This window comes from Heloderma suspectum, chromosome 6, assembly GCF_057233095.1.
Source record: "Heloderma suspectum isolate Gila_16-S chromosome 6, 16-S_ref, whole genome shotgun sequence".
Classification (NCBI taxonomy): Eukaryota; Metazoa; Chordata; class Lepidosauria; order Squamata; family Helodermatidae; genus Heloderma; species Heloderma suspectum.
In genome coordinates, this window is record NC_139463.1 from 7,273,496 (window position 1) to 7,297,162 (window position 23,667).

The following is a 23,667-nucleotide window of genomic DNA, read 5'->3' on the forward strand; positions in this document are numbered from 1 at the left end:
TTGGGTCTGATCATAGGAACATAGGAAGCTGCCTCAGACTGAGTCAAGACCCTTGGTCCATCTAGCCCAGTATTGTCAACACTGACTGGCAGCAGTTGCTCTCCAGGGTTTCAGGCAGGATTCTTTCCCAGCCCTGCCTGAAGAAGCCAGGGATTGAACTTGGGACCTTTTGCATGCAGAGCAGGGGCTCCACCACTGAGACACAACCCTTCCCCTAAGAAGAATCGCTCTTCTAGCATCCTTAACCAAGGCTGATCAACTGCAACTGAGACAATCACATATTCTTTCCCTGTTTACCCCTGCATAATAACAACACTGGCAACACGACAACAACAAGCATCATAACCTTATGGAATTCGCTGCTACAAGACATGATGAGGGCTGCTGTCTGAGGTGGCTTTAAAAGGCAATTAGAGAAATGGATGGAGAGTTTTATCAGGGAATATTAGCGAAGTGAAACCTCCATGCTCAGAGGCAGTCCAGCTCAGAACACCAGTTGCTGGGAAGCAAGACGTGGGAGAAGGCCCAGCTTGTGGGCTTTTTAGAGGCATCTGGCTAGCAACAGTGGGAAACAGGGTTCTCTTCTTATGTCATTATCGAGTAGGGGTTTATGAGAATTTTGTTTTTGCTCACAAAACATCTGAGGATGCCTTGTTCGAAGCCCCAACGTGAACACGTGTCCACTGAAAATGTTCACAAATCACTGGCCGCGTGCATGAGTTCAATTTGCACGACTTTCCCATCCAATTTTCGCAAATTTCATGTTCAGTTGCTGCTTGATTGGTGCCCTTTTCCCGTTCGCGCAGAATGAGCAGTGATCGCAAACCCAACCGGGAATCGGGCGCAGGATGAGAGGCGAGACGACAACCTAGCGATCTCGAACCTCGTTCGTTCGCCTGTCCCTAGGATCGAGTCCCTCGTAGCCCATTGTTTATGGTGTTGGGGCACATGCTCCTTGCTTGGTGGATCACAAATGGGGCCGGCCCTGCTACTAGGTAGAGTGAGACGGCTGCCTCAGGCGGTGGGTGCTGGACGTTGGGGGGTGACGCCGAGGTATGAGACAGGGCTGTGTGTGCCATCCAGCCTCCCCACTGGCCCCTAAGCCAGCCTGCTACTTGCTAGCATTGAAGGAAAACTTGAACGCTAGTCTGGTCAGCTCTGGAATGTGGAATGGCAGAGAGGCTCCTTTGCCTCAGGCAGCAAAATTTGGGCTCACTCTACACACACACACACACACACACACACACACACACCAGGCCTATCCTGCTCCACTGAATGCTACCAACCCAGGGTAGGATGGTACCTCCTTACCTGGTGGTCCCGTCCCACAACGAGGCTGCGTCCTGCTCCTTGTATATCTCTAGCCGGTCGTAGAGGCACGAGGCTGAATTCTCCACGTCCAGCACCTCCACCTTCAGTTGGATGGCCATCCCTGCCGTCACCTGGATGTGCCATTTGCACAGGGCATTGGGAGGGTAGTGGGCAGGGTAGCTGGGGGAGCTGAAGGAGCCCTCGGGGCCACGGAGGGTCCCCCCGCATGCTGCAAGAGGAGACAAAGGAAGAACCCCACTCTGGGATTGCGTCTCTGCAAAGAGCAGGGAATTGCTAAACAGAGGCGGCTGTGTGCATACCAAATAAAGAGGAGAGACAGGATGGTGAACTGGTTAGAACAGCATCCTTCAACCTGCTGGCTGGGGATGATGGGAGTTGTAGTCCCAACACATATGGAAAGTGCCCAGTTGGGGAAAGTTGGGTTTGAGTGTCAGGCTAGGACTGGAGAGGTCCTGGTCGAAATCCCCAGACTGGGTGACTTCGGTGAGTCGTTGCCTCTGAGGCAAACCTACTTCACAGGGCTGTTGTGAGGGTAAAAGGGCAGAAAAGCTATGTACCCCACTCTCTGCTGAACTCCTTGGAGGGCAACTGGGATATAAATGCAATTAATAAGGACCCCCCCCCCCCCGTTTTATAATTTATAGCGGTTACTCAAGGCCAATTTTGTGTTCAAAAGTTCTGGCATTTCAAGCTGAGAGCTCTTGGAATGTGTGCAGAGTGCACTGTTGCTGGTGAGGGGCAGAATAAACTTTTTTTTTTAAGGGCCTAAAGTCATACTGGCTTCAGCCTGGGCAGGGTGCCCTTCCCCTTGGGCAGGAAGCAATTTTTTTTGCAAGGGAAATTGTTTGGTCTAGCACAGAGTCCATGATCTCATGGGGGTGCCTTTTTAGATGGCCATGTGTATTACTGAAGCATCCAGCTAGCACTTCTCCCCCTCGCCGTTCCTTGCTTGACAACTGCTTCTGCATTCCTGATATGTTAGAACAGCGACATCAAATCTGTTTGCTAGCCCTGATAAAAGAACTATTCTGAGCATGTGTAGTTTTGCATTTTAAACTCACCATCATGACTACAGAAATAAAATGGAGTTTGCTTCTGCTGCCATCAATACCAGCTGCTCTCTGGATGGTGATTTGGGGGAGGGTGTTAGGCTGTCATGCTCTGGACTTTGGCCCCAAAGTTAAGCTTTAGCTGCACCACTGCCCCCCATTCTGTTTTTTAAATTGTATCGTACAGAAAGAAAACACTTATGCACCATGCTCAAATCATGCCTTTCGGAGTGGGGAAGGCATAGAGAGCCTTTCTACATGAAGCTTTTATTGTGCACGTATGATTGCTCACTTATGGTAGTTTGTAGGTCCTTTACATGATGTTGCCATCCTCCAGGGCCTCTCGCACTCTTTGCAGCCATTTCCCCGGCTTTTTTTTAAATCAAGGAAAGTGTGGTATTATTCAGAAATGGAGGAACAAGACTCTTGCATAATTGTGCAATTCTGCTCTATCACAGCCCCATCTAGTGGTTGTGTAATTAAAAATATAGAAAGGCAGAGAAAGACCCCTACCCCCCACCCGCCACTTGTAAGGTGCAGGTTACAAGCCATATGTAGAAAAGCCCACAGCTTCAGCAGCAAGGGGCTACTCACGGGGTGCTGGTGTCATGGTTCCACGTGGTTCTCCCTGGGGTGGCATGGGCGTGGATTTAGGGCTTGGCCAGGTCCTGGTGATGGGTGTTGAAGTAGCATTGGTGATGGTGTGGGCATTAGAAGCCCCAGGTGAGTGTTTGATTGGGTGAGCGGATCTCAGCTCTTCAGCCACAAAAATAGAATTCAGAGGCAAGGGGATGAGAAGATCGAGGTTAGGAAAGAGAGACTGCTGAGGTGTGGCTCTCAACAGCCCCACCCAGAGTTACATTTGCCACCCCCCACCACTCATTTTGACATTGCAAATGTGCACATTTTAAAATTCACCTAAGAACACAACAATAACATATGAGGTTAATCACCATCCTTGGGAGAGGTGGCATTAATAATACCCGCTTAGTTCTTTATTTGAAGTATTTTTATGCCACACCTCAGTCAAACAGGCTTCCAGAGTGGCTGACATATAATCAAACTGGGCCACCCCTGCCCACAGGCTTGCAATCTAACAAGACACGACACACATGGACAAAGGGATGGGGATGGAACAGGGGAAAAATTAATCAGCAGGGTTGATGGAATGGCTCTGGTCCTCCCTCCCTCCCTCCCTCCCTCCCTCCCTCTCTCTCTCTCTTTCTCTTTCTCAGCTTTCTCAGCTCAGCCTTCTGGAATGGCTGCTGGTGGTAATAGGTGAGGGAGGGGAGCCTTCATGGGGGAATACCCAGTTATGGACTTGCCCAGTGATCACTTACCTGCTGAATTAATCATGGGTCACCACCATTAATCACCATGTTTAAGCTCAGCATTCTCAGACACTGGATCCAGAGTTCTTGGAGAAACTCTCCAAGAAACTGGGGCAAATGAGCCCTATTCACACAACAATCAAGCCTTCACTGACAGCGGGGGGGGCAGAGCAGGGATCGCATCCTGACCCAACCCTCGTGTGTTCAGCCAAAGGTCCAGAGTAGTGTTGCTCAACCTGGCGCCCTCCAAATGTGTTGGACTACAACTCCCATCACTTCATCGGGTGATGAAGAGTGCCAAGCTGAGGAAGGCTGGTTCAGAGCTTACGAGTGTCGTTGTTGTTTATTCGGTCAGTCGCTTCCGACGCTTCGTGACTTCATAGACCAGCCCGCGCCAGAGCTTCCTGTCGGCCATCGCCACTCCCAGCTCCCCCAAGGTCGAGTCCGTCACCTCCAGAATGTCATCCATCCATCTTGCCCTTGGTCGGCCCCTCTTCCTTTGGCCTTCCACTTTCCCTAGCATCAGCATCTTCTCCACGGTATCCTGTCTTCTCTTTGAATCAACGCCTGGAGGGCCAGAGTGGGAAGAGGTCCCACACATTCAGTGTGCATGTGAAAGGTATAGAAATGAAATAAATAAATAAATAAATAAATAAATAAATAAATGACCTATGCTGACCACAGGGGATGCATTTCCCCTCTTCCCTCCACATCCTTTTTCCCTTGTGTGTCGCGTCTTTTTAGACTGTAAGCCTGTGGGCAAAGACTGTCTTGTTTTACTGATTATATGTAAGCCACTCTGGGATACCTTTTGGCCGAGGAATGGGATAAAAGCACTTTAAATATAGAAATAGATGGTTGTTAATGGAGCTTTGGGATGGCGACATCAAAGATTTTCTTAAGAGGGGGAAAGCTTTGCCCTGGACAGTTTGATGAAGCCAGGCCTGAATTGAGGAAACCTCCCTGTAAATGAGGCATCCCTGAGAAGTCGTGTTGCCTGCAACGTACGGGAGACGATGACGATGCCCACCAGTAAGGCCAGCAGCAGGAAGAGCACGGTGCCGAGAATGGCCACACAGAGCCAGGAGAACTTGCAGTCCGGCTTGAACTTCCTGCTTGCCACGTCCCGGACCTGTTGGGCTGCAGGTAGAGAAGCAGGGGTGCAGAGTCACAATGCAGCCGGTGCACAGGACTAGGGTGGCCGCTTGTGAACCGAAAAAAAGGACAGGCATCCCCCCCCCCCCCGCAAAGAAGACACCGATTGGCATAAAATGTGCATTTGCTCATTTATATGTATAGATGCACATTTAGAAATAATTATTATAGTTTAAATAGTATGTCACACCATGGTGGGGAAGACTGTGAGAAAGTGGGCTGTGGGCCTTTCTCAGTCTGCTGTCCAGGTGCTGTTGATGGGCCCTTTTGATCTTCCTTCTGAGGGTTCTTTATCTTGAATCCAGACCTGGACTGGACAGCCCTTCAAAGAGAGGACTCCTTCAAAATAGAGGACAGTCCTCTGGCAACCCTTCAAATAAAAGAATGTCCTCTGTAAAAGAGGACTCCTGGCCACCCTACACACTACCACCCACCCTGCAAACATAGCTAGCTTCCTTATTCCAGGTCCGCTTATTTTATTTAGTTATTTAATTTCTAAATTAATTACATTTATATCCCGACTTTCCTCCAAGAAGCCCAAGGCATTAGCACTTGAACCACCACCACCTCCTCCTCCTCCATTTTATCCTGACAACAACCCTGTGAGGTAGGTTAGGCTGAGAGCCAGTGACTGGCCCAAAGTCACCCAGTGGGCTTCATGGCTTTTGTCCCTCTAGCCTCCTTCCAGGTCTAGCCTGCCCTGGGGAATGGGACTGGAGAAGGGTTGCTGCTGTAGGGCTGTGAAATGTTGATGTTGAAAACGCTGCTTTTCTTAGGATTGTACTGCTTCTGCTGTTTTTAACTTTTGATCCTGGATTTATTTTATGCTTTGGCTGAGTGCTCAAAATTGTTTTTAGATATATGTTGTCTTTATGTATATTGTCTGTTTGTGTTTTTTTTTATATTTTTAAATTTTCCATATTGTATTTTCAGTGTTTTAATCTTTGTAAATAGCCCAGGGAACTTCGGTTATGGGACAGTATAGAAATGAAATTCTTCTTCTTCTTCTTCTTCTTCATCATCGTCATGTATGTGTGTGCTGTTTTTCCAGAACAGCCACAGAATGCACTCTGTATATGGACAGAACCTTGAGTTTATTGGTTTTTTGGGTCTTCACTGAGATATCCGTGTTGTTTTGATGAAGCAAAATGTGGTCTTCTTACTGGTCGCAGCAGCAGAATATTGGCTGGTTTGCAACAAAGGTGAACCCAAACTCATCTGTTCTCCCTGGCTTTTAATGGTTATTTGTTGGTTATATTTATATTATATTCATTTATCAGCTGCCTTACAGCCCATATTAGGGCCCCCAAGGCAACTTACAGTTAAAACTGATGGATGTTTTGAAACTGTATTTTACTGAAACTGTTTGTATTAAACTTGTTCATATTTAATATTAATCACTTAATATGTTTTCATTGTTTTTATTGACATTGTTTTTATTTGAAGTTGTGCGGACTTACTATGATTTGAACCGCTCCCCAATCACCTTTGCACTCACAGGGGAGGGTGGCTGAAGGGATCCCCGCACACCGGATCATTTCCTCTGCCTCCATCATGCTAGCCCCCTCAAATCCTCTACCAATGCCTCAACCCCCTCCCACTACAGTGACCCCCACTGGCAATACCAAAACCGTTGGCAGCAAGTTTCACGCTGCTTCTGTTCTCGCCATCTGGTTGACTCTGGGCTGCTCCCTCGCCATCCTCCTCGAATACGGGGTTGGAGAATTCTGTCAGCAAGAACCGTGGCAAAGGAGGTGGACCCGGAGAGCTGGCATTTTCCTGGGGAAAACCAGGCAGCAGTGAGACAAAAATGGATATCTATCTATATCTATATCTATATCTATATCTATATCTATCTTCTTCCCACCCCTCCAACTGCTGAAGAAAGCAGTACTAATTACATTTTTATCTGCCTTTCCTCCAGGAACCTCAGGGTGGCACACAGAGTTCTTCCTTCCAATCATTTTATCCTTACAATAGCCCTGTAAAGTAGGTTAGGTTGAGAAATAGTTTCAGCAAATAGCTGAGTTTGCAGATAACGGTAACCCATGGCTTGGGTTGTTGAATTCTGGGTTGATGTGATGCGTGAACTTGTTCATGCTAACAAAGCATGGTTTGTTATCCACCAACAATCCACAAAGAGAAGCCATGCTTTATTGTTGGGTTGTGCACTCTGGGATGTTTAAACCATGGGTAGTTGTTACATCTTCAGCAAAGGAGATCATTACCTTGTCGTGGTGCTGGAGCTTGAGCACCTCAATGATGTCATGAGCTAAACCATGAAGGGACACCCACGACGGGAAGGTCATGGCAGAGAGATCAGACTAAATACAATCCCTGGGGAAGGAAACGGCAACCCACCCCAGTATTCTTGCCATGAAAACTAAATGGATCAGTACAACCAGAGATATGTCGGTATACCATCGGAAGATGGGACTGCCAGGTCGGAAGATGGTCAAAATACTACTGGGGAGGAACAGAGGATAAGTTCAACTAGCCCAAGATGTGATGACACAGCTAGCTCAAAGCCGAAAGGATGGCTAGCAGCCGATGGTGCTGGTGGTGAACGACGAATCCGATGTTCTAAAGATCAGCACACCATAGCAACCTGGAATGTAAGATCTATGAGCCAGGGCAAATTGGATGTGGTTACTGGGGAGATGTCAAGATTAAATATAGACATTTTGGGTGTCAGTGAACTGAAATGGACTGGAATGGGCCACTTCACATCAAATGACCACCAGATCTACTACTGTGGACAAGAGGACCACAGAAGAAATGGAGTAGCCTTCATAATTAATAAAGTGGCTAAAGCAGTGCTTGGATACAATCCAACAAATGACAGAATGATCTCAATTCGAATTCAGGGTAAGCCATTTAACATCAAAGTGATCCAAATATATGCCCCAACCACAGATGCTGAAGAAGCAGAAGTAGATCAGTTCTATGAGGATCTGCAACACCTACTGGACAGTACGCCAAAGAAAGATGTTATTTTCATTACAGGAGACTGGAATGCTAAGGTGGGTAGTCAAATGACACCTGGAATTACAGGCAAGCATGGTCTGAGAGAACAAAATGAAGCAGGACATAGGCTGATAGAATTTTGCCAAGACAACTCACTGTGCATAACAAACACTCTCTTCCAACAACCTAAGAGACGACTTTATACATGGACTTCACCAGATGGTCGACACCAAAATCAGATTGACTACATCCTTTGTAGCCAAAGGTGGCGGACATCTATGCAGTCAGTAAAAACAAGACCTGGAGCTGATTGTAGTTCAGATCACAAACTTCTTATTGCACAATTTAGAATCAGACTAAAGATAATAGGGAAGACCCACAGATCAGTTAGATATGAGCTCACGAATATTCCTAATGAATATGCAGTGGAGGTGAAGAATAGAGTTAAGGGACTAGATTTAGTAGATAGGGTCCCGGAAGAACTATGGACAGAAGTTCGCAACATTGTTCAGGAGGCGGCAACAAACAACATCCCAAAGAAAAAGAAAACCAAGAAGGCAAGATGGCTGTCTGCTGAGACACTGGAAGCAGCCCAAGAAAGAAGGAAAGCAAAAGGCAACAGTGATAGGGGGAGATATGCCCAATTAAATGCAAAATTCCAGAGGTTAGCCAGAAGAGATCAGGAATTATTTTTAAACAAGCAATGCGCAGAAGCGGAAGAAGATAATAGAATAGGAAGGACAAGAGACCTCTTCCAGAAAATTCGAAACATCGGAGGTAAATTCCAGGCAAAAATGGGTATGATCAAAAACAAAGATGACAAGGACCTAACAGAAGCAGAAGAGATCAAGAAAAGGTGGCAAGAATATATGGAAGATCTGTATAGGAAGGATAATAATATCGGGGATAGATTTGACGGTGTGGTCAGTGAGCAACATCCTGAAGAGTGAGGTTGAATGGGCCACAAGAAGCATTGCTAATAACAAGGCAGCAGGAGATGACGGTATCCCAGCTGAACTATTTAAAATCTTGCAAGATGATGATGCTGTCAAGGTGATGCATGCCATTTGCCAGCAAATTTGGAAAACACAAGAATGGCCAACAGACTGGAAAAAATCAACTTATATCCCCATACCAAAAAAGGGAAGCACCAAAGAATGTTCAAACTATCGAACAGTGGCACTTATTTCACATGCCAGTAAGGTAATGCTCAAGATCTTGCAAGGTAGACTCCAGCAATTCATGGAACGAGAATTGCCAGATGTACAAGCTGGGTTTAGAAAAGGCAGAGGAACTCGAGACCAAATTGCCAATATCCGCTGGATAATGGAGAAAGCCAGGGAGTTTCAGAAAAACATCTATTTCTGTTTTATTGACTATTCTAAAGCCTTTGACTGTGTGGATCATAACAAATCTTGGCAAATTCTTGATGGTATGGGGATACCAAGTCATTTTGTCTGCCTCCTGAGGAATCTGTATAACGACCAATTAGCAACGGTAAGAACAGACCACGGAACAACGGACTGGTTTAAGATTGGGAAAGGAGTACGGCAGGGCTGTATACTCTCACCCTACCTATTCAACCTGTACGCAGAACACATCATGCGACGTGCTGGGCTTGATGAAGCCAAGGCTGGAGTTAAAATCGCTGGAAGAAACATTAACAATCTCCGATATGCAGATGATACCACTTTGATGGCTGAAAGCGAGGAGGAGCTGAGGAACCTCATGATGAAGGTGAAAGAAGAAAGTGCAAAAGCTGGGTTGCAGTTAAACCTCAAAAAAACCAAGATTATGGCAACCAGCTTGATTGATAACTGGCAAATACAGGGAGAAAACGTGGAGGCAGTGACAGACTTTGTCTTTCTAGGCGCAAAGATTACTGCAGATGCTGACTGCAGCCAGGAAATCAGAAGGCGTTTACTTCTTGGGAGGAGAGCAATGACAAATCTTGATAAAATAGTGAAGAGCAGAGACATCACACTGACAACAAAGGTCCGCATAGTTAAAGCAATGGTATTCCCCGTAGTAACCTATGGCTGCGAGAGCTGGACCATAAGGAAGGCTGAGTGAAGGAAGATCGATGCTTTTGAACTGTGGTGCTGGAGGAAAATTCTGAGAGTGCCTTGGACTGCAAGAAGATCAAACCAGTCCATACTCCAGGAAATCAAGCCAGACTGCTCACTTGAGTGAATGATATTAAAGGCACAACTGAAGTACTTTGGCCACATAATGAGAAGCAGGATACCTTGGAGAAGATGCTGATGCAAAAGGAAGAGGGGCTGACCAAGGGCAAGATGGATGGATGATATTCTGGAGGTGACGGACACGACCTTGGGGGAGCTGGGGGTGGCGATGGCCAACAGGAAGCTCTGGCATGGGCTGGTCCATGAAGTCATGAAGAGTCGGAAGCGACTGACCGAATAAACAACAAAGTTGTTACATGTGAAGGCAGAACCATGGGTTGTCTGGGGGCTACACAGGCAGCAGAGAAGAGCAGTAAAAACAACAGCAACAAAAACAAACCAGTCACTCTGCATGCCAGTACGACAGTGCCGCAAAGGCATTTGGGATACAGGGAAGGAGCAGGCGAGGGAGGACAGAAACAAACAACCCGTGGTATAACATCCCAGAGGGCACAACCCAAACACTCTGAGATGGGGAAAACAAATCATGGTTTGATTGTCTGCCAGACAAACCCTGGGTAGGGCAATAAACCATGGGGTAACCATGGGTTAAATAAACCATGGGTTAGTGTTATGTGTGAACCAGGCCACTGTGTGACTGAAGAGGTGACTGACAAGTATTTGGGCCTCAAAGCTGGAGCAGAATTAAAGGTGGTGAGATCCCTGTGTAAAATGGCTTTGTGGCCAATGGGGACAGGGGGCAGGGTTCTCTCTGACTCAGGGCCAAATTAACCAAAGGTTAATGTATTTAGGGTGCAATCCTATGCATGTTTAGTCAGAAAAAAAGTCCTCCAACTCCCAGCATTCCCCAGCATAGCATAAGATTGTACCCCATTATGCGTTTATTTAAAATATTTCTATGCCGTCCTTCATTAACAAATTCCAGAGGAGTGTACAAAATTCAGTAACGTAGCAATAAAATTTGAAATAGAAAACCACAACAAAACAAAAAAAGTATCAGTACACTGGGCAGAAAATCAGGAAAGACTTGGTTGAACAAATAAGTGTTTAATATGTTTTGTGTGTGCAGGGGGGTCCATTTGGGGTGGGGGGGCTAACAGGATCCGGTAGAGAGGGAATATAATCCTTTTGTCCCTTCCTCAGAAAATCCCTTATCTGAATGTTTTTTGCTGTGTTTGTGTGTGTGGTGGTGATGTTGGCAGGGGGGGATCCCTCATTGGTGCCAAGGGGAATTGTCTTCTGATGCAAAGAGCCCCATCTGAGGAGGAATTTTCTTCAGGGAGGAAAGAGTTAAACTTTCCCTCCACAGAGGAGGAAAAGGTCGCATTTCCCCCTCCATGTCTTGGGGGATTCTGATCATTATCTCCCCTCACCCCCACCCCACCCTGCAACACCCCAGCTGATGCTATATGCATTTTAAAAAACTTGCATGTTCAATATAAAGTCACATTAGCCTTGCATGAGGGAGAATCCATATAAAACACTACCCTGATCTCAGTGGAGGAACCACCGGACAGAACCAACACGAACATCAACAAAACAGCAAAGGAATGAAACAGTAAAGCAGCTGAAAATACTTCAACAAGAATCCAGCCCTGAGCATTTGTCAGGATGCAATCCTACATACGTGAAACACTGCTCAGAATTTTTAAACGCTTGAAAGCCCTGACTACAAAGCAAGGAAGTCTTGCCTTGAAAAGAGAGCCTGTAGATGCTAGATTGCACCTCCACCCTCCCCTCCCTGCTGGGTAGACGTTCTTCAAGCCAAGACGGCGTGGCTTCCGACAGGGAAAGAACATGCTGGATCCACTCCGGCATACTTTCACAATAGGATAATTGGGTTTATTTCGGGGAGAGCACGCAAGCAAGCACTTTTACATTAACCCAGCCCATAAGGAATAAATAACATGTTACTATCAGCAATACGCACAAGTGCATGGAAAAAGTCACACTGCTAATTGCATTCATATGGGAGGATTCTGGGTTGTTTTAAGCATTCTGCCTCCATGATCTCAGTAAACCTTGCAACAGAGGTAGGCAACGTGGTGCCTGTGGACACCAATGTGCCCCCGGGCACCTTTCTGGGGACCTGCCAAGGTGCCCTCCCCCTCCTACTTTTTTTCTTTTTAATTCATAAATTCTCTTACCAGCAGTGGAGGATGGTGGGTCCTATGCCAGTGGGGTGGTGAATCCACTCTGGGTTTCTGTCAGAACCAATCAGATCTCTAAAGAAACTATCCAAGGTGCTACACCCATTTTGGGGGATGGGGTTCAGCACTTTGGCGACCTCCTTTAGAGTTCTGACTGGTTTTGACTGCTTACTGGCCGCTGGGATGGCTGTGAAACTGATTTCTATTGGCACTGAAAACCTGTGGGTTCAAAGGAGTTGTTTAGTGCGTTGGGCTCAGACTCCACCTCTGTCTTCTCCTCAGTCTTTTGGGCAGGTTACTTGTCCTTTTGCCATCCCTCCCATAGAAGCAATTTTGTGGCGGTGCCCAGGATTGTTTCTCATATTGCCAAATGTGCCCATGGCTTAAAAGGTTTTCCTTCAACATCCACCCTGCAAAGCAGACCAATATTATTTACTTTATTTATTTATTTGATTTATACCCTGCCTTTCTACCAAAAAGTGGCACTCGAAGCGGCTTACAAAACAATTTAAAACAGATGAAAACGATGAAACGCATTTCAATACAGTATAATGCGTATTATTCCCATGTGGCAGATGGTGCTGCGGTGTGTCTGGGGAGGCTAAGGCTGGGAAACCGTGTCTTCTTGACTAGGGCCACCGACTCAGAACATCCCAATTCCCTTCTCCCACTCTTAGCAACAGTGGGGGCTGGTGGCTCTGATGTCGGTGGGGCGGCGAATCCACTCCGGGTTTCAGTCCGAATCAGTCAAAACTCTAAAGTTCTGACTTTAGATAGTTCCTTCGGAGTTCTGACTGGCTCTGACTGAAACCCAGAGCAGATTCACCACTCACTGACATTGGCACCACCAGCCTCCAGCAACTATGCTGTGTTGAGTCTGAGTCGCATGGCGTGTATTCCAACGGACAGGTGTAGTGCACTATCTCAGTGCTTCCCCAAATACTTTAACTCACTTTTCATTGCCTTGTGGTGACCATCTCCCAACCCCACAACCACTCCAAGCCCTGAAAGTGACTAACTGAGAAGAGAGTCCTTTGGGGAGTCTTTAACCCATCCTAATATTTCACAGTCGAGAACAAGGATGAACTTGTAATATCCTAATCCTTATACACAGGGTTATTTCCTTTCATCCCTCACCCCTTGCTGAAGGTCTACTCTGCCTTTTGCATGCTGAATTCATTTACTCCGCAGTCCTCTCTCTTCCACTGATTTGTAAGCTGGGGAAGCGGACCTTTGGGGACACTCCCTCCCACAACTTCTCCAGCCAATGCAGCTCTCCAGAGAGTGGCAACAAGGTGGGAGACACAGCACCAAAGGGGTGAGTGGAGTGGGCCAGGGTGGGAGGGAGACAGACATGGTGAGCATGTGAACGGGAAGGGGGGAGCAGGAGGGGGCAGGTGACAATGGCAGGTGGCCGCACGTGTGCTCTCCTGCCTCAGGCAGCAGGAGAGCTTGTGGCAGCACTGTGGGGAAGCGTTTGTTGTTTTGGTTGCAGTTATACTAAAACACACATGTATGATCAATAGGGATAAATGCCAAGTTCTGCACCTAGGAAAGAGAAACCATATATAGGGATGGCAGAGAATTCTGCCACAGATCTCGGTGAGGCCGAATGCCAGTGCATTCGGCCCCCCGAACTCCGTGGCGGAACGGCCTGCCTCCCCGCCCCCCCACGGATCCCCCCCAGGACGAGACTTACCTGGGGCGGATCTTCCGGGTGGCAGCGGCTCCGGCGGTGGCTTCGGTGGCGGCGGCGGCCGGTCTTCCGACTGGCTGCCGCCGCCGCCATTTCCAGTGTTAAAAAGAAAAAAAAAGACGTGATAGGCTACATAAAGATTTACGTAGCCTATCATGGCTAGGTTAAAAACAAAAACAAAAATGACGTGATAGGCTACGTAAATCTTTACGTAGCCTATAACGTCTGACTTTAAAAACAAAAAAATGCGTGTACGCAAATGGCGGCGGCTACAGCCACCGCCATTTGCATTCCTTATTTTGGCCCAACTTAGTCTATGTAAATATTTATGTAGACTAAGACGGCGAAAATAAGGGGGAACGCAAATAGCGTCCGCTACGCTATTTGCGTTCCCCTTATTTTCGCCGTCTTAGTCTACGTAAATATTTACGTAGACTAAGACGGGCCAAAATAAGGAACGCAAATGGCGGTGGCCATAGCCGCCGCCATTTGTGTACACGTGTTTTGTTTTTTATTTTTAAAGTCAGACGTGATAGGCTATGTAAAGATTTATGTAGCCTATCACGGCTGACTATAGGGACGCAAATGGCGGCAGCTACGGCCGCCGCCATTTGCGTCCCTGCTAGCCAGCAGCCGGATGTCCGGCTGCTGGCAGAGCTGGCCAGTGGCTCCGTGGAATCCCCGCGGAGTGGAGCTGGCCGGCCAGGATTCCGGGGGGAGGGACAGAGCACCTCCCCCCCTCAGCAGAACCCGGCGGAGCCAGGTAAGGCCAATTTCATACATCCCTACATATGCACAGTTACAAGACGGGGAATACTTGGCTCAACAACACTGCAGGCGAGAGGATCTTGGAATTGTTGTCAATCACAAGCTGAAGATGAGCCAACAATGTGATGTGGCTGCAAAAAAGGCAAATGCTATTTGGGGCTGCATTAATAGAAGCATAACTTCCAAATCCTGGGAAGTACTAGTTCCCCTCTACTCAGCACTGGTTAGGTCTCATCTGCAGTACTGTGTCCAGTTCTGGGCACCGCACTTTAAGAAGGATGCAGACAAGCTGGAGAGGGTTCAGAGGAGGGCAACAAAGATGATCAGGGGACTGGAAACAAAGCCCTATGAGGGGAGACTGAAAGAAATGGGCATGTTTAGCCTTGAGAAGAGAAGACTGAGGGGAGATAGGACAGCGCTCTTCAAGTACTTGAAAGGTTGTCACAAAGAGGAAGGCCAGGATCAATTCTCGATCATCCCAGAATGCAGGACACGGCATAATGGGCTCAAGTTACAGGAAGCCAGACTCCGGCTGAACATCAGGAAAAGCTTCCTGACTGTTAGAGCAATATGGCAATGGAACCTAGGGAGGTGGTGGGCTCTCCCACACTGGAGGCATTCAAGACGAGGCTGGACAGCCACCTGTCAGGGATGCTCTGACTTGGATTCCTGCAATGAGCAGGGGGTTGTACTCAATGACCTTGTAGGCCCCTTCCAACCCTACTATTCTATGATTCTATGATGGCAACAAAGATGATCAGGGGACTGGAAACAAAGCCCTATGAAGAGAGACTGAAAGAACTGGGCATGTTTAGCCTCGAGAAAAGAAGACTGAGGGCAGATAGGATACAGCTCTTCAAGTACTTGAAAGGCTGTCACGGACAGGAAGGCCAGGATCTCTTCTCGATCATCTCAGAATGCAGGACACAGAATAATGGGCTCAAGTTACTGGAAGCCAGACTCCGGCTGAACATCAGGAAAAACTTCCTGACTGTTAGAGCAATACGACAATGGAACCACTTACCTAGGGAGGTGGGGGGCTCTCCCACACTGGGGGCATTCAAGACGAGGCTGGACAGCCACCTGTCAGGGATGCTCTGACTTGGATTCCTGCACTGAGCAGGGGGCTGGACTCAATGGTCTTATAGGCCCCTTCCAACCCTACTATTCTATGATTGTCTTAAAACAGGCTATCACCAACAATGCAAAATCTCCCATAAAAACATAAGAGCTGCGCTGGATGAGACCAAGTGCATATCTAACTCAGGATTCTGTTCCCACCAGGGCTGGCTCAAGACATTTCACTGCCTGAGGTGAAGGGCAAGATGGCGCCTCCCCCCAGTCCACCTATAGAAGCTGACTGGACTGGCTGTTGAATCTTACCTCAACACTGGCAATGGCAGAGCAGCCATTGCCACCCAAGGCAGCACGCTGGTTTAGGGGCCCCAGGATGGGTTGTGTAGCATATGCAGTTCTGTCCTCCAGTAGGAGGGGATAACCAAAGAATTCACGAGGAACAGCCAGGAGACCGTCACTGCCGCCCCCAGCAGTGTCTGCCACCTGAGGCAGTCGCCTCACTCTGCCTCATGGAAGGGCCAGCCCCAGCTCCCACAGTGGCCAACCAGATGGTGAGCCCAGAAGCGTACAAACTCAGGGAATGAATTTAGCTCTCAAAGGCTTTGGTAAAAAGCCATGTTTTAACTTGGTGCTGAAATGAAACCTGTGTCTGCGCCAATTGGGCCTCTGAGGGGAGGGCATTCCACAACTGGGGTGCCACAGCAGAGAAGGCCCTCTCCCACGTCCCACCATAGTGTATGTCTCACACTGGTGAGAGGCAGAGGAGGGCTCCTCCAACAGATCTCAGTCCTCGGGCAGGCATATATAGGGGGAGGCGCTCCCTCAAATATCGAGATCCCAACCCGCTTAAAGGGGCCGCGGTGGCTTAGTGGTTAAGACACTGAACTGCAGACCGGAAGGTCGGCAGGACAGCAGTTCGAGACGAGACCTGAGTGCCACATAACGGAGTGAGCTCCCGTCTTCAGTCCCAGCTCCTGCCAACCTAGCAGTTTGAAAGCAAGAAATTGCAAGTAGATAAATAGGTACCGCCTCGGCGGGAAAGGTAACAGCGTTCCGTGCACCTCGGTGTTCAGTCATGCCGGCCACATGACCACGGAAGCGTCTTCGGACAGCGCTGGCTCTTTGGCTTAGAAATGGAGATGAGCACCACACCCTAGAGTCGGACACGACTGGTTGGGGACACCTTTCCCTTTTTTAACCCGCTTAAGGCTTTAAATGTCATCAGTAGCACCCTGAGTCCCGACTGGAAAGATACCAGCTAGGAGCTGTCAATTCCATGCCCTCCAAACTTTCGCAGACTGAAATGGGGAAACGCTTGGCTATTTGTGGCCGCCTCTGTTCTCACCAGCCAAGGATCCCCTCCCCACTTTTACACCCTGCAGAAGGTTCTTCTTCATCTGCTGTATTCTGGATCCATTTCCTTTGCTACATCCTGTCCCACACGGATTCAAAAGCAAAGAGGGCATTTGCTCCCTGGGTGAACGATCCGCTAGAAAAACATTTAAAGAATGGTCCACTGGTGGTTCAAGTTCAAAACAACCAATAATTCACAAAACCAAGTTTTGAACAGGCATCCTAAAATCTCTCTAAAAGACAGAGGCAGTGCCCAGGTGCAATTAGCACACACACAGCTTCTCCAACACGGGTGCTCCCCTTTCTTTTGTGCATACCTTGCTCTGATCCTGTGCATCAGGGTAGAGGAGGATCTCTGTGTAGTCCTTCATGGCAGTGGGAGAGGGTGTGTGGAACGTGGATGGGACCCCTGCCCTTCCTAGGCTGCTGCATCCCCCCCCCTCCTGTGGCATCAGTCTCTCTGCTGTGGCTGCAGCTCTTCCTTCGGCCTTCTGCTTTCCACCGTGTTGACAAGGGAAGGACGGCGGTGGGGCTCTCCTCCTTCCCCAAGGATGTGCAAGGCAAGCGTGGGGACTGTGCCCAAGGCTCGCTTTTTCTGACGAGCCGAAAGCCTGATGGGGAAAGTGAACCAGCAGTGCCGGCTCTTGCCTGCCTCCAGCCCCAAAGACCATTCCCTGGCAGGCAGGCTCATGGGAAATGAAAGAATTTGCAAGCATTAAAGTCACCGACCTTCCCCCCTGCTCCTTAATCCAGCTCAGCTGAGGACTACGAGGTCAGGGACCCTGGCATGGACAGCGGCTGCCTTAAAGGGGCGGCTCGCCAAAGCGTGTCCTCTTGCCAGTGTCCCCGGGGAGCTGGCAGCCAGGCAGCGACAGCCTGAAAGGGTCACTGTGCTGGAATATCGTAAGTGGCGGCTCTGCTCCATTCCATAAGTAGCTGCGTTTCCCTGCCACCTACATTCAGGGTGGAAGACACAAGGGCACCTAGGGAGGCAGACCCACATTCACCTGCTGAGTGCTGATGCAGAAAGGACTAGGGGCTGGCCTAACTTTTTCTGCTGCTCCGGGGAGGCCCCCACTGTGTATGGGTTCCCCCCTCCCTTGCTGGCATCCTTCCCTTATCCCGGGCAGCCAGTGGGGAGAATAACAGGAGTCCTTCCGAAACGGCATAGCCCAAAGCAACCGCTCTAAGCAACGTGCGACACACATGGCCCCGGGCCTTCTTGGAGGTGTTTATTCTCCTCCGCCACCAGCTGGTGAGGTTAAGACCCCAGGGCCACATGACAAAACGCATCCAAGGTTTGCATCTCTAAATAGCACACAGTCAAGCCAGCCTTGGAGAGGCCTCCTTGAACTATCAAGAAACCAGGCCAAGCCCTCCCCTCTCTTTCCTCGCCAAAAGATCCCAAATACTGAAGGTCAAACCCACAAACCAATCAGATTGGAGAAAATGTATCAGGGCTTTTGAACCGTTATTAAATAATTTATCATTGATAATAATTTGCCTATTTAACAGATATCAACTCATGGGATTCAAAACAATTTTGCATTATCACAAAAACCTCAGATTGCCTTTTGGAGATATCGAAGGAAGTACAAAATAACTAATCATTTAACACACCAATGTTGCCACTTATTGATTGAAGGAAAAACCATCCTTAACATTACAGTAACATATCAGGAACAAAATAGCCTTCTCAAATTAAATGTGGGCTCTTGGTGCTCAATCTATGGATTACTCAGTTAAAGGTCTGCATGATTAATTGGCGGAATAAATCCTGCAGCAGTTGCATAATAACCTGGCTTGCACATAACAACACACTGTGGTTTAATTAACCATGGTTTGTTGAATCTTGGAGTTGTCATTACATGTGAACTCAGAACAATGGATTAACTATGGTTTGTTTACCATGAACAAAACCCAGTTAGTTGTTGGGTTGTGAACTGTAGGTTGCTTAAATCACAGGTTTTCGTTACATGTGAATCTAGAATTGTGAGTTGTTCTTGGGTTGTTTTTGCCAGACTCAAGAGGCAGAGGGCAAGAGTAGGAGAACCCCACAGCCTCTTTACATGCCAGTACTGCAGTGCTGCAAAGCCATTTGGTATACAGGGAGGAAACAGGAGAAAGAGGAGGGAAACCAACAACCCAGGATTGAGAAAATAAATGATGGTTTGTTCCATCATCTGCCAGACAAACTCTGGGTAGGGCAATGAAACCTAGTTTAAATAAAACATGGGTTACCATTACATGCAAACCAGGCCACTGTCCAAGCCGCTGTGCTCCTCTGCATATGCTCCAGTCTTTTGCAGCAATGGGTCTTGTCAGGTAAGTCTTTGTTCCTCCTCCTTCAAGTTAAAAACAAACAAGCCCAACAGTCCAGAAAACCTGTTTTATTTTCTAGTTATGTTTAGAGAATCCACCTTTGGTTCCCTTCGAGTGCAATCCTCGTTCGTGATTTGGGAATCCTGCATTCACATGCAGGCATCTGGCTCTCTAATTACAGTCTCTTATTTGTGCTATGTTAAGCACTCCAATCACCAATCTGCAGAGTGCTGGGAGACAGTTCAGAAATAAAGAGAGTATTACATTATCCAATGGAAGACCACTTAACTCCTGGGGACCAACTATCTCCTTCCTGCTTACCTCAGCACCTGCCTCACTCCAGTCTTGGCATAAACAGCCAGCTTTTACGGAGTCTAGTACTGTTGCTAAGTTGTGTACATTCCAAGAGATTCCTAGCACAAAATCTCTTTCCCTTATTACCAAAGCAGGGGAGAAAGAGGTCATTGTTTGAGCACTGGATTGCTGGGGAGGGAGGGCAGAACTTGGGCTTTTCACGGGCACTGGCAGTCGGAGGAGTGCGGGATTAGTTGGGAGCCTTGAGGCACATTCCCCCATGGTCTTACAAGACAGCCTCGGGGATCTTTCATAACATGGAAAGAGGTGGTCACCCCGGGCCATACTGTGCCACCAGGAGAAATCAGGAGCATTGCAGGACAGAGATAGCTTGTATAAGTGAGCCAAGCCACGGGCGACAAATGCAATAACACCTCTGCCTGGGCTATTGCCGACCGAGGCTGACCCAACCATCCGGAAGAGAAAGATGACCCACTTTGGGGGTCAGATTCTACGATAACATTACAGGAGGATCAAACAGCCTCTCCTCCTTTCCAGCATAACCAGGGGCAGCACGAGCCTCCTGTAAGCATCACGACCTCCAGACCTGCAAACTCCGCCTGCCACACTACACCTGGGACTTGCCTGAACTTGCAAATATTGTGACTTCACCATCTAGTCCCCTTTTCCCCTCTCCTACCCATCCCTGCCCCACCTGCATTTTGTAACCTTTTGCCTCATTAAGAGATCTGGTGATCTTGAAAGCACGCACATTTTTTTTGGCTAATCCTTTGTTTGACCTAATAAAGGTATCACAGCAAAATGGATTCTGGAAAAGTCCCCATGGTCAACACGGCTACCTTTGCTGTTATTATAGGGCAACGAGCTGCCGATTCTATTTTGCCACCATGCGGTGCTGTGTGTGAGAGGTGCAATTTGGATTCTCTCTCTTGGGCAGCAAAATATTTTGGGCCATTCCCTTGTACCAGCCTGACTTGGAGAAAGACTCCTTTCCATTCTCAGTTTGGTGTTTTGACAAATCCTTGTTTCAGACCTGTATGTCCAAGACAAGGTGACTATCGCATCGAGTGATGCTTTGCACATGTGGCTGGACCATCAACATGGATGCATCGCAGAAAAGCGCTTTCAGATCAAAACATAGTGCTTAGCAGAGGCTGTTCACACATGCAATTGCCACTCATCGAATGCAGAGAAAACCAAGCGCTGTAAACAGTCACATACACACAAATATACACACAGAACCCAGTGAGGTGTTCATCAAGCTACAGTTTTATTTCTGTACAAGACTCACCGATGAGTGATAGAAGTCCCTCCCCCAGCCTTGCTTACACAGTAAACAAGCCATTAAGTCAAACTGAAATAAAAACACTGAGAAAGGCCTCCTCACACGAACCATGTACATCTTGCGTTACCACCCTGCCCTCCCCTCGGGGTCCTTCATGTCAGCCATGTTGAAATGGTGTGAAAGCTGTAATGAGACCAAAAGAAGAGGAGAAAAGAAGCTTTCCTTTGAATGCCATGAGGAGGCCCCTGAGGGAAGGGTTTCACAGGAAAAAGGAAGGGTGAAAGGTTTTTCGGCGCTACCAGCCATTTTCACTTCCTTGGCCAATAACAACATTCGGTATGCCCACACTTAGGCATCTAATACACTGCCTGATTCAATCTGGGGGTGGTTTAGGCTACCTCCTTACTTTCCTGACCAAGGCGTGATGCCTTTAACAGGTTCATGATAAGAAGAAAAAAACACACAAGAAGTGCTGGTCTCCCCAAGCCCCAGCACATATGGAAGAGGAAAAGACCACACCTGTTGAATTTCAGTCCATCACGAAGCTGTTAAAGAACATCTGTGGGTTTTGCCTGTCAGTTACATAATATTCTGAACATGGGTTGAAAAGCATGTGTGTATGTGTGCAGAGAATAAATAAGAGAAAAAATTAAATAAGGTTATTGACATCTGTTGGCTGACCAAAGGCCATTGTTTCAAAGCTGGCTCAGTTCTTTCCCTCTGTGAGGAACATGTTGGCAGGACAAGCTGTTGCCTTCACACAGCATGTGGCGGGAGCTTGTTGCCTCACAGAACCAAAACTAAAACCAAACTAAGCAACTGTGTTCCTGGAAACCCAGTGCAAACTTCCCAAAGCATTTCTGAATTGGCCTTATTCTGTCCCAGGACAGGAGTGAGGGAAGCATATGCGTGTGCATGTCTGTGCGTTTGTGGAAGGGAACCACGGAGAAAGGAAGAAGAGCATTTCTGCAAGTTACACAGGGCAGTTTTGCTCACGTAGAACACCTCACGTTTTCCCTGGACGGTTCAAGGCACTGTTGTGAAAAGAGACAGGTAGAAATTCACCCAGAGCACAATCGCCTTTGCTGGAGTCTGTGAAGCCCAGCTGGAAGCGCATTGGGTTTTATTAGGAAGTTCGTTTAAAAATAAAGCTAAATCAATAAGCATCCTTCAAAACACGAGGGGTGGGAGGGAACAGTTGTTCGAGGTCCTCGGTCCCCATAGGACATGAACTTGCATGCCTCTGTGGGCTTGTAACAGGGTTATGAAGCGGCCCTCTGCAAAAAGTTTATGTAAAGTATATGAGTGCACTGTCAACGGAGCAGGTATCTAAGGTGGTGAGTGAGCTGCTTTATTCTCCAGTTCAAAAGAAAGGCCACGCCCCCCCGCCTCACACCTCCGTCTAGGTACAGAATGTGGAGTCGGGGGGCAATAACGGGGAGAAATGCAGAGGTTCTGTTCCGTCCCCTTGTGCAATTTCATCACTGTCCCAGATGCAATGCTCAGCAGCCGTCTCCAGGTGGCGCGCCGTTCCATGGGGAGAAGAGAACATCAGAGACACTCACGCCGTTCCCAGGTGTGCCAACTCAAATTCCTTCCCATCACACTTTTGCCCCCAAATGGGGCAGTCCCTTGGGGTTGTGTGGATAAAACGGGACAGACGGGTTCCTGCCCCTCAAGAGTTGCTGTTCATGGTTTATTACACACCAAAAGAAAAAGGAAAAAAAGGGGTGAGAGAGAGAGAGAGAGAGAGAACTTAAAAACCACCCCTAATAACACTAGGAGGTTTTTGGAGCAATGAGGTGCACCTGACCGCCAACTGCGATGTTTTGTCCTGGGCAGCTGTGAGGCTGATGGGTGCGCTATTCTTCGTCCTGAGCCCTGAAGCAGGAGAAAGGGCTTCCTGTAAAAGTGGGCATCTTTAGTCAATGCTTTATTAGGACTTTCTCCCTCTTTTTTTGTTTTTTGTTTTTTTAAGAAAAAAGAAAAACCTGGCTTAGAAAAATCCCTCGAGTCACCATTGTCCTGGGTCTCCCCCGCACCCCCAAACTGCATCAGGGAACTGGTCCTCGGGTTTCTTCCCTCCTCAAGGATTTGGGGCATGGGGGGGAGGGCTCATGGAAGCTACATTCGCGAAGATGGGCTGGCCAACTCGTAGAAAAGTAGGTATGCGTCACTGCTCCGGACATGACTTGAGGAGAGCGGCGTAACACTGCAGGAAGGAGAGAGAAGAGAAAAGGCTGTTAGGGGATGAAGTTTAGTGTCTTTGAGGTTGTGGAGGAGGGGGGGAGGAGGAAAGAAATGGGAGCACAAGGAGGAAAAAGTTTCAGAAAAACACAAAGCAGAAGGAGACCTTGAGAGTGTGCAACCCTAAAACTAAAGCCCAAGAGAAATATTCTCAGACATATCTGAAACCGGGCACACTTTCAATGTTCAAAGGGACATCCAGCATTTCAAAAACGTTTTACATTTAAAATTTGGTTCTGAGGGGCACTTAACCCCCCCCCAAGCATCTTAAGTCATTGCTGATACAATAAAAAAAAAGGTTTATAGACCCCCACCCCCAATAAGGCAACCACCCACTTTCTTATTTGGCACAGATAATTCTACTGTACTACATCTGGTAGGGGCCTCCTCACTCATTAAGGTATCTTATGCAGAGCCAGCCCCTTCATGGATCACTGCCTTGTTGTGGCGAAGGGGCTTGCGTAACTCAGTGA

At 47.9% G+C, this 23,667-nt stretch overlaps 2 protein-coding genes across 4 annotated transcripts in view; both read right to left on the minus strand.

Moving 5' to 3' along the window:
* MFRP (membrane frizzled-related protein) overlaps nucleotides 1–17,477 on the minus strand; it is a 42,076-nt gene extending 24,599 nt beyond the window's left edge. The window contains exons 1-5 of the mRNA XM_084803572.1: nucleotides 17,343–17,477; nucleotides 6,493–6,646; nucleotides 4,721–4,852; nucleotides 2,976–3,137; nucleotides 1,312–1,540 (exon numbers count right to left, since the gene is read on the minus strand). Coding sequence (XP_084659698.1) covers nucleotides 1,312–1,540; nucleotides 2,976–3,137; nucleotides 4,721–4,852; nucleotides 6,493–6,646; nucleotides 17,343–17,477 — 812 coding nt within the window. The remainder of the gene's footprint in view (nucleotides 1–1,311; nucleotides 1,541–2,975; nucleotides 3,138–4,720; nucleotides 4,853–6,492; nucleotides 6,647–17,342) is intronic.
* A 3,432-nt stretch (nucleotides 17,478–20,909) lies between these two features.
* Nucleotides 20,910–23,667, minus strand: part of USP2 (ubiquitin specific peptidase 2) — a 59,526-nt gene continuing 56,768 nt past the window's right edge. For 2 of the 3 annotated variants that reach the window (XM_084803577.1, XM_084803576.1), the window contains exon 13: nucleotides 20,916–23,159. In XM_084803577.1, coding sequence (XP_084659703.1) covers nucleotides 23,072–23,159 — 88 coding nt within the window. In that variant the 3' untranslated portion in view covers nucleotides 20,916–23,071. Of the gene's footprint in view, nucleotides 23,160–23,667 lie in introns of all 3 variants that reach the window. The other variant, XM_084803578.1, reaches the window with a different exon arrangement.